Source organism: Clarias gariepinus, chromosome 15 (assembly GCF_024256425.1).
Source record: "Clarias gariepinus isolate MV-2021 ecotype Netherlands chromosome 15, CGAR_prim_01v2, whole genome shotgun sequence".
Taxonomy (NCBI): domain Eukaryota; kingdom Metazoa; phylum Chordata; class Actinopteri; order Siluriformes; family Clariidae; genus Clarias; species Clarias gariepinus.
Genome location: NC_071114.1, coordinates 27734594 through 27745717, shown reverse-complemented (window position 1 = coordinate 27745717; position 11124 = coordinate 27734594). Strand labels below are relative to the sequence as shown.

General features: G+C 39.1%; 1 protein-coding gene across 1 annotated transcript; it reads right to left on the bottom strand.

Moving 5' to 3' along the window:
- Positions 1-6045: 6045 nt before the first annotated feature.
- Positions 6046-10897, bottom strand: LOC128543054 (sulfotransferase 6B1-like). The gene is made up of 7 exons (XM_053513350.1): positions 10604-10897; positions 10111-10217; positions 9540-9629; positions 9116-9242; positions 8938-9032; positions 8620-8770; positions 6046-7416 (listed from the first exon to the last, which is right to left on the bottom strand). The coding sequence occupies exons 1-7, from the start codon at positions 10797-10799 to the stop codon at positions 7289-7291; spliced, it is 894 nt and encodes a 297-aa protein (XP_053369325.1). The 5' UTR covers positions 10800-10897; the 3' UTR covers positions 6046-7288.
- Between the last annotated feature and the right edge of the window lie 227 nt (positions 10898-11124).

The following is an 11124-nucleotide window of genomic DNA, read 5'->3' as shown; positions in this document are numbered from 1 at the left end:
AATATCCTGAACGGCATCTACACTAATGATTTTCTTTTCCACCTGTTTTTCCTTTCTCTACCTATCCTGAGGCAACTGAAGATTGTGCCAGCTCCAGTAGGCAGTGGCCAATCCTGCAAAGATTTTAAGCCATCCAGAGAAAGACCACTTCCAGCTGGATTCTTCTTAATGATGGTTTGAATCTACACATGCTGCTCCTGTGCTCCCAGTGATCCAGACTCTGTTATTCGTTATCACCCAAATGAGGATGGGTTCCCTGTTGAGTCTGGTTCCTCCCGAGGTTTCTTCCTATTGCCATCTCTGGGAGTTTTTCCTTGCCACTGTTGCGCTCAGCTTGCTCATCAGGGACAATCTCACAATCTCATTACTACAGTATCTAAACAATTTTTTTTCTCACTCATACACACTTCCATAGTTTTTTCTTTTCATTTTGTGAGGCTACTTTGAGACAATGGCCATTGTTAAAAGCTCTATACAAAAAAAATTAATTGAATTAAATGATGCTGTGACAAGTCTCCACAAGGCTGTGTGCTGAGCCCACTTCTCTGTGCTCTTTATAATTATGACTGTACCCCAACCTATTCTAATCTATTTTCACACCATCATAGAATATGCAGATGTTTTGACAGCTGTTGGACTTATCTCAGGCAATATTCAAACTGCATATAGAGATGAAATCCATAGACTAAATGGTGCGGGGTAAACAATCTGGTTCTAAATGCGTCCAAAACTAAGAAGATTATTATAGACTTTTGTAGACATGACAAAGATTATACACCATTGCATATCAGAGGGATCTGTGTGGAGAGAATCCCAGCCTTTACATTTCTAGGCATATACAGCTCGGAGGCAGACAAGAAAGTCCTTCAGAGGGTGATCAAGTCTGTACAGGATATGACTGACTGCTCCATGCTCTCTCTATGGGAACTCTATAGAACATGCTGCCTTAAAAGGGCAGATAATATCTTAAAGGAGACTTCTCATCTTGGATATCATCTATTTAGGTTACTGCCATCATCAAACATTCACGTACTAATAGCCTGAAGGCTAGTTTACTATCCTAGCACCATAAGGGAGATAAATGCTGCTAGGCCTTAAAATACACATACATAAATAGAACAAACGTATCAAAATCCAAACCTCTCATAATTTCAGTTTACACCTACAATTTGTATGTTCATACACTGTTGTGTAGAATGTTTACACTTCTCAGTATTTAGAAATATTCTATTATTATTAATGTTGCAATTATTATTATTATTATTATTATTATTAATAGTAATTGAAATATTATATATAATTATAAATAACTGCAAGATTTTTTTATTAATAAAAATGCAATAGGCTGAGGTCTATATCTTTTTTTTATAGATAGACATTGGAGAAAATTGATTATATAATTTTTATCATCTAGCCAGCACCAAAATGTAATTTAAACAAATTATAATTTGAGATGCAAATTGATTTAATTTCGCTATACAGTGGAACCTCGGATTATGAGTAACATGGTTTACGAGTGTTCCAGAAGACGAGCAAAGATTTTAAATAAATTTTTACTTAAAAAACGAGCGTTGTCGTGGTTCACGAGCCCCGAGTATCATGTGTAACGCATGCGCTTCTTGTTTTGACACTGAGCGTTGCGTCATCACAACTGAGCCAACGCTTTTTCTCTCTCTGGTGCTGCGGGTATTCTTCTCCCCTGCCGGATCTTAGTGCTCGTCTCTTACGTGTGCGCGCATAATTTGACACCGCCGGTTTTCATTCTCTCACACACACGCTCTCTTTCTCTCTCGCCTATACTGTGTTTCAGTGTGTGTGTGTGTGTGTGTGTGTGTGTGTGTGTGTGTGTGTGTGTTTTTTTTTCTCTCCTGCGCTGTAGTGTTTGTGTGTGTGCGCACACAAGGATCTGCTGCCAACAGCCTGGTGTCAGACACCACACCACACCCACAGAGGCTTCTGAAGTCACGGCCTGATGGACCAAAGCTGCCCCAGGACTAAATATTTTGTGTTGTAAAGTTATGGCTGACTGGTGCAAATAAATTCTCATGTCCATCCACCCACGGATATCATTAGCCTACTTAGGACAATCTTAGACCTCCACCCTACATAGGCACAAATATATATATATATATATATATATATATATATATATATATATATATATAAATAAAAGATGGGGTCGTCACATTTTTTTCCACCCCCCCCCCCCCATTCTTGTTTTCTCCCTAATAAAGATTTCCCAACATAATCTTACATAGAATACCCCCCCCCCCCCCAATGTTGCTCACTCACCTACTCTTACTCACTTATCGTCTATACCGCTTTATCAGAGGGGTCTATCCCAGAAGATTTAGGGCATGGGGTAGGGTACACCCTGGATGAGGTGAGAATCCATCGCAGGACACATACACACACGCTCATTAACACACTATGGAGCAATTTGGGAACATCAGTTAGCCTATTCTGCATGTAACCTATTTGACTGTGGGAGGAAACTGAGGTACCTGGAGGAAACCCACCAACCACGGAGAGAACATGCAGACTCCATGCACACAGGCGGCAATTAAATTCTTGCCGCTGGAGGTGCAACATGACAGTGCTAACCACTTACCCACCGCAAGTTGGAATTTATTTATTATTTTTTTATTATAGTGTATGCACTTTTATTTTTCATGTCTCAGCCAGTTCATGCTGTGTCATAGAAAAGCCTACACTCTAAAAAAGGCTGGGTTGTTTCTGTAAACACATTGTTGGGTTGTTCATGCTGGGTCAAAATTCTGGGTTATTTCGGGTACATTAAACACATTGTTTGATTGCTTTATGTTGGGTCAAATGAAATGTAGTGGATCATTTAAAAAAAGGACACCAGGTCGGATTATTTTGACCCAACAAATGTTTTTTCCAAACGGCCTGCAAAATGTTTGAAATATTTCTGTTACTGCATCACAAAGTGTAGTTTTACGAGTTGTTTAAGCAAGAATTTGTGTGTACAGCACAAAACATTAATCAGTTATTAAAGATAGCGTTTATTTAAAAAAATGTCCCAATGATTTTGGAGATTTGAGTTACAGTACCTGCAGGCAATACAGGTGCCCTGCACTCATGTAGCTGCCCAGCACTGCCTCACCTCGGAAAGAACTTTTGAAAACTACCGGTGGCTGTGACGTCTCTGTAGTGGTTAAAACAGTGGATTTATTTCATTTTGTGTATTTCTAAAAGGAAATTTTTCTGGAAGGTCGGGGCCTGCAGCGGGGCCTCCTAGAAGGTCGGGGTCTCTCTGGAGCAACAGGGCCCTCCACTGGGCTCTCTGGAGCAACGCAGCTCTTTTCCTCTCTGTTGAACCGGGCGAGCTGATCCCGGAGCAGTGTACCCAGTTCCAGCAGGGTTTCCATGCGGTGATGATCCCCTGTGGTCCGATATATCTTGAGCTGCTCAATGAGCTCGCCTGCCAGCTATTGGAGCTCTAACCGCCGCCATCGATGCTCCTCGCTCTCCAGATTGTTCCGCCAGATGGCAAGCCGGCTCCCCACAAAGCCTGTTATGGGATCGGCGTGTCGACTTAGGAAGAGGGATAGTTGCAAGGGTAAGAACTACATTGAAAGTCTTTTATTGACAAAAACAAAACGTACATTAACACACAAGGGAACTAAGGAACTGTGACATAGGAACTAGGTGAAATCTAAACAGCATTGAGATCGGCAGCACATCTAAACTTTTAATTAAACATAACTTCTTAACCTTAAACAGTAACTTTAGCATACAGGAGTTAACTTCAACTAGTAAAGATCCAAAAGCTAAACATACCAGGAGCTAAACTAAACAAGAGTTAAACTAAACAGGGAAAACTACAGACCAGGAGACAAGGAGAACTGCATGACGCAGAGACAAAAAATTCACAACAAGGTTACTCACCAAATGCACGACAACCCAAGAAGCTAAACACAAGGCTATTTATAAGGAAACTAATGAGCCACCTTGGTTCAGGTGAGCGCTCCTATCACCTGACCGAGGTGCATTCTGGGAAATAGAGTTCAAAACACAACGAAATCAAAAGAACACAAAAATGGAGTTCGTGTGCATGGCTTCTCTGGTGGTATTCCGTGACAGTCATTGAGTAATTTGGATGATATCAGTATGTCAACACTGCACAGGTATCCAAAGAGCTTAGGACTGTTAAGGAGAAAAGCACATTCTGTCCTTCTCAAAGTGGAGCAGCTACTGTAAACCTGTAAACAATGCTGCGGGTTCACCAGGGGCAGAACCACGCGTAAATACTCTGCAATGTTCCAAACGGGCAGATCCGCAGGCTGCTTCTCTGCGCGGTTACAAAGATATGTGACTGCCAGGCAACAACACCTTCAGGCAATCAGCCTGGACATGCCACGTGGCAGCGTGTTTTTTTTTTAAGCCTATATTTTCCTCTGCACTTCGTGCAATCATTTAGGTAGCACTGGCAAGGTATCAGGGCCAAAGAGGAAGAAAGAAAGACAGAGCCAAAAAAAGGAAATGAAAGAGACAGAAAAAGACAAAGACAAAGACAGAAAGAGGTTCCTCGCAGAGTTCACCTGAGGTGCTAAAATTGTCTAAGACAACGTCTATACAGAAACCCAGGTCTTAACTTTGTGTGGCGTCTAGATTTCTATGATAAACTCAAACCATATAAAATATGTATTAATGGCGCAACTGATGGGTTTTCAGAAATGTTCAGTAGCTAATTTACCTAATGTACAATCATCAAGCTAAACGATAGGATAGGTGCTACATCTCCTTGCGCTAAAATGCCCCCTGCCACAAACTGCTTCCCCTTATCTCATAATTATAAGATAGTAAGTCATAATTATGACATAATTTCTGAGATTTTCTTTTTTTTTTATGAATGTAATGCGCTTACGCAGGCTATACTGTGTTTTTATGAGAAAAGTGCATTTACACACACATGAACACATTAAAAATAAATACATTTACTAAATGTAGTCTTAAATGTAATTTTAAATAAATTACTAGTAATGTTCACTAAAACTGTGTGTGGAAAGTCTGTTGGCATATTTTATAATATTTTAATGTTAAAAGAAGCAATTGGGGTATGTTTAATGACAGTCTTAATATGTCTTCTGTTTCTGTACTGTATGTTAAAAAAAAAAAAATTTTAACGGGTTGTGTTATTTTGACCCAGTGGTTGGTTTATTCTTTATCAAACTTTCTGGATTTTTCACTTCTGACTGGATCATGCTCAGAACACTCAAGTTATAGTCAAGGTAAGTTAATGTAAATTTTTTAAATATTTTTTCTTATTCTGTTTATTATTCATCATTTAAAACAAGCTTTTTCTTCATCCTTATGAAATATTTATTATATATAATATAGGTATGTTGTAAATTCATCACTTAAATATCGTATTTATCTAGGGTTTGTTGAGAATTTGAAAAAGGAGTGAATGTTTCGTATTGAATCCAGATGGAGCGCCGTATCCTGTTATCTCTCACACGTTAAATACTGAGATAAATTAGTCAGAAATATGAGCTAAATTCATGTTCACATTATGTATTTTTGTGTATTACATTTTGCAATAAATACAAATGTAGCTGTACATCCTTAACAAAAATGCTTGATGTAAATGTTAGTTATATTGCAACACTAAATGATGGTGTGTAATCCATTGGGGGGGACCAACATGATGGGAATGATATCTGCAAAATATGGAGATGTCTGGAGCGCTGTTCCACGTTTTGTGCCTTGGGAATGAGACAAGAGGGACCTGACAGACCTTTCCTATTGTTGGAGGCAATGCTATTGATACAGACTCTTTGGGTTTAATGTTTGTTTTCAAGATTTTTTTGTCTTTGATGTTAACAACACAAAGTAGTCTCTTCTCACCTGCAAGTTTCTCCAGCATACTGTAGATCAGATTGATGGACACGAGTACTCATGTGTCTCACTGATGTCATGTGAGCAATATAATATTTGTATTGAAATCCTATTGTATATATAAAAAATGTTTTATATAAAAAGATTGTATTAAATGCACAAAAAAAATTCTATTTAAAATTTGAGGTCTTTTGTTTTTATTGTTTTACAGAGTGTTTGTTACATTTATTTTATATATAACAAATGGCAACTTGGAATTATATGGTTTTGTAAAAATTGAGTTATTCACATTTTTTTATTTTGTAACAGTCTATTTACATTATGTAAAGTTGTGTACATTTTGGGGGCAGCACGGTAGTGTAGTGGTTAGCACTGTCGCCTTGCACCTTCGGGGTCCAGGCTCGATTCCCATCTCTGTGTGCATGGAGTTTGCATGGTTTCTCCGTGCTTGGTGGGTTTCCTCCCACAGTCCAAAGATATGCAGGTTAGGCTAATTGGCGCTCCCAAATTGCCCGTAGTGTGTAAATGAGTGTGTGTATGTGTGTGCCCTGCGATGAATTGGCACCCTGTTCAGGGTGTACCCTACCTCGTGCCCTAAGCCTTGGATAGGCTCCAGTTCCACGTGACCCTAAATACAGGATAAAGCGGTATAGAAGATAAGTGAGTAAGTGTACATTTTGAGTCTTTAAAAAAATAATAATAATAATAATCGAAGGAATGTGTCAACCCAGCAAGGGTGTGAATTTAACCCAATGTTTGGGTCAAATAAAATGTTAAGAATTCTGGGTTAAATAGTTAAACCCAGCCCGTGTTCTGTCCAATAATGACCAAGCAGCTGGGTTATGGTTGGGTAGTTTTTTAACTTAAAGTGTATGATCACATCCGAAATGTGTGCGAATTCCCCATAATTTTTTTTTTTATGTCTCTTGTTACATATAGCTATAAACATCTGTCTTGCATCACCTGAGTTCTATATTTATCACTTACTCATTCTCTATACAACAGGCCTGGAGCCTATCCCAGGGGACTCAGGGCACTAGGTGTGGTATTCCCCGGATGGGTGCAGGGCACAAGCACACACACACACACACTCTCAATTTGGAAATGCCTGTTAGGTTAACCTGAATGTCTTTGGACTGTGAAAGGAAACTAGAGTACCCAAAGGAAACCTACCAAGCGCTGGAAACACACACAAACCTGATGCAGGACTCAAACCCTCGACCATAGTGGTGCAAGGCCATAGTGATTAACACCACAGCACTGTGTTTGTCTTCGCATTTAACTTTATTTATTTTCTAGGCCATGTAACATGAGTGTTAGCTCATAATGTTACAGGTATCATCCATCATCAGGTTCTGTTCCATAATATTTGCTCATATTCCATGTTTTCCATAAATTAATCATATACATGCATATTTTCAGACTATTGACAGTACTGCTCGTATTTAAGCTTGGCTCCCAGTCTGGTTCCTGATAGTTTCTTCTTGAACATTTCATCCATCTGCTTACTCTGAGCCTCGCTGAAGTGGTTCTTCCAGTCTCCCACCTCACCTGGTAAACAATCAGAGTTAATAGTGTTAATTATAAGTAGGTGGGTTTATTAGTAATATATTGTGATTAAAGAAACATTTATGTGTATGTATTTTTACAACTGTATGTCACCAGGTTGTCACACGGGTGTAGTTAAAGGGTATTTCATATTTAAAATGAAAAAAATAGCTATTTATGGATTACTAATGAAAGGCGTACAATGCAGGTGGTTTTATTCTTGTAAGAAAACATTAGTGCAGTAACTGTATTATAATAAAGTTTACAAAAATAACGTTAACCATCACAGCACACCAGGTCACACCCTTGTCCCAAGCAAAGCCACGATCACCTGAGCACTCCTCTTCACTCTGAGTTCACCTTTTAACAATTTCTCATCATCACTGTTTCCTATTTAACCTGCAATCTCAGATAGTTTTTATTCCAGATTACCGTGTGCTTTCCATGCCTGGTATTCCACCTATCTTTTCTGCTTTGACATTCTGGATCTCGGCCATACTTTGTTTTACCAACCTCACTTTTGTCTCACAACACAGATGTACTGACTTCTCAAATAAACTCAAATTAACTGTTACTAGAAGTAGCTCCTAGCTAGCTCCTCATAGGTCACAATCAACACGTTTGGATCATCCATGTGTTTCTCCCAGGCCAGGGCGTGGTCAAAATATGAACCCCAGCCCACTGTGTGTAAAAAAACAAAAAACAAAAACAGATCAGTGTTGAACGTCTGTACAATATCTTAAAAAATTATTACAGCATCACCTCACCTATTGGAAGTGTCTTTTGGCCACGAGTTTTGATCACGGATTTTTCTTCCCTACAAGCACCAATATTCCCTGCAGATTAATGCCCTGACCTTATTCTCTTTCTTACTAAACCCCACTTCTCAATCAGTTACAATAATAAATGTTGTTTTTGCCAAATACCACCTATTATGTCTTCTGAGACATATGAAGCCAATCACCATATATTATTTAAACTGCCACGCATGCACACTAAATGACACGAAAGGGCTATCTGTGTTTGTTCTCTTCCTCTACACATGCACAGACACTCGTGATCACAAGTTTTGCTGTGACAGATAGGACCAAGAGAGTATGTGAATCACTTCCACCCAGACATCTTAGACAATTTTGCTTTCTTATTTATAAAGTAGATCATTACAGAAGTAGAATCAATCTCCACACCCTTATCATTAAGGTTTACCTTTCCGGAAAATAACTGGGGCCATTTTTCCATAAGAAGGATTCTTCTGCATGACACTGAATGTGCTCTCTTCTGCGATCACCTTGACCTGTTCATCCGTCAGGGGGAAGCTGAAGAAGTCTGTGACTTTCTTTACACCATCAAGCAGGTTCTAAAAAAGATTGTTTTTTTTTAATCAGTGTGATTGTAGAAAAAACATTTTCTGTTACAGCTGGTCAAACAAGACAAATTTATTATTATTGATCTATACGTCCGTCTCGGCTGACTAAAAATGCTGCTTTTTTTAGATAACACACACCATACCAAAATTTGGATTACCTCCTTTAGCTCCTCATAGGTCATGATCAACACGTTTGGATCATCCATGTGTTTCTCCCAGGCCAGGGCGTGGTCAAAATATGAACCCCAGCCCACTGTGTGTAAAAAAACAAAACAAAACCAGATCAGTGTCAAACGTCTGTACATTATCTTAAAAATCATTACAGCATCACCTCACCTTCACCAGACATGAAGTCGGAGAAGAATTTGTCCCAGGACTCGGCATTGGGCAGCACTGGGTTTTTGTTCATGAAATGATAATAAGAGACGAGAGTGTCTTTGGGGTTTCGAAACACCACCAACATCTGAAAACAAATACAATTTTAAAGATTAAATGCAGGAAAGTAGTAAAAAAAAAATTCCAAGACGCAACGTTACTTACATCCCTGGAACTGCTTAAATTTGTTGAAAAAACTATGATTTTTTAATTAAGTCCTGTTGCATGGCTGATTTCTCAGTGATGTACAGATAATATAACTTTATGTGCAATTCACTAAATAATTAATTGAGAAATGTATTGAATGTTAGGTGTTACTACTAATGCAGCGGTGAAACCGACATCACGTGATCGATCCCGGGCTGCAAAGCGCTCTCACACTGACCTTTGTTTTATTGGTCTTAAAAGAAACAGGAATGTCATCAGGGTGCAAATGTGTCGCAAGCAACCGCCTCGGGGGCAACTCGGCTACAATCTGCAGAGACAAATATTGAGTCTTTTACACAGCTTTGTTTCAGATCATAAAGAAAAAAAAATACCTTCGGCACCGGTTTCCATTTAAAGCAACTGGAATGTTGCTGCACATTATTATACAAAAGTCAAACTGTTTGTTTATTTATTTATTTTTTTAACTCTTGACCAATTAAATGACCATGTGGGGACATGCAAGATTGAAAAATGATAATAAATAAATAAAATACTCATTTAGAGAATAAGGTGTTTGTGCTATGATTCTTCTAGGATGCTTGTTATCTAAAACTAACTAGGACATGTAAAGGTGTTTTTTTTTTTTAATGGTTAAATGTGCATAAAAGGTGCTTACAAACAGGAAAGCAGTATATAGAAGTACACAGAAAGCCATCCTATATACTAAATGGTAAAAACACAGAAGCCTTTACAAACACGGCATGTTTTGTCCTCTCCTCATGCTTTGAGGCTTGTGAAACACTACAGACCTTTTGTATGTCTGGAGAGTGGAACTCGATCAGCGGGGGCCATTCAGGGATGGTGTATCCACATGCAATCATAATTTTCCTTAACACTCCCACCATCCAGTTACAACCTGGAACAAGAATCAGAGTTCAGAGTTTACCCTGGAGATGTGTTACAGTCTGTCCTTTTCTTTTCTGGTGTGTACATGCAGTACTGTAAAAAGGAAGCAGTGATCATTCAGCAGCGCTGACACAAAGCACACCAACACGTGCACACATTCCAGGGGAAGTGCTATGCAACATCCTGGGAAACTGGGAACTTCTCTGCTAACTTCAGAAAAGTTTCTTGTTACACAACTTCCTAGAAAACAGGGAACTTTTCTGCTAACTGCAGTGCACGGTTGAGTATTCGTCCCTACTGCACTACTTATATAATCTGGATCCTGAACCCCATTTCCTTACACTGAAGGAAATCTTCAGCTGAGATTTCTTTAATACAGAAGCAGGTCTTACTCACCACATTTGGGATACGCAGCCAGCATGACATCATCCTCCCGTGCCTGCAGGTCCTTCAAGGCATCCAGGTTCTCCGGTGGGCTCATGATTGTGGAGTAGAGGATCCCATTTCTCTTGTAAAGCTTCTCCTCATCCTTCATATTCATGCCCTGCTCTACGTTGGACTTAATGCTTTCTTCAAAAGTCTGACCAGACATCTTGTCTCTACTGCTTCACACACTAATGTCTCCTTCTACTGCTGGCTGTAGAGTGATGTGAGATGTAGTGTGTGTGTGCTGCTTGTGTATGGGTGTGTGTATGTGTGCGTGTGTAGGAAGGACTTGCGTGAGAGAGCGAGAGAGAGGCATGTGGGTGTTTCTGGTTAGGTTACTTATTCATAGATATATAAATGACCATTATTACTTAATTGGAAAAATTCACAAATTTTCATAAGAACAGGTTTGATGTAACTTATCTTATAGTACGTGCATGTGTGTCTGTGTAATGGCTGTAAATTTGAATTTGCATTTTTAAATGATATAT

What these genes read in the sequence shown, in the direction of transcription:
- LOC128543054 (XM_053513350.1), bottom strand. Translation starts at nt 10,799, where the DNA reads ATGTCTGGTCAGACTTTTGAAGAAAGCATTAAGTCCAACGTAGAGCAG. An exon ending in ACTCTCCAGACATACAAAAG is followed by an intron (nt 9,630 to 10,110) that starts GTCTGTAGTGTT and finishes TTGTCTCTGCAG; the next exon opens with ATTGTAGCCGAGTTGCCCCC. An exon ending in TTAAGACCAATAAAACAAAG is followed by an intron (nt 9,243 to 9,539) that starts GTCAGTGTGAGA and finishes ATTTGTTTTCAG; the next exon opens with ATGTTGGTGGTGTTTCGAAA.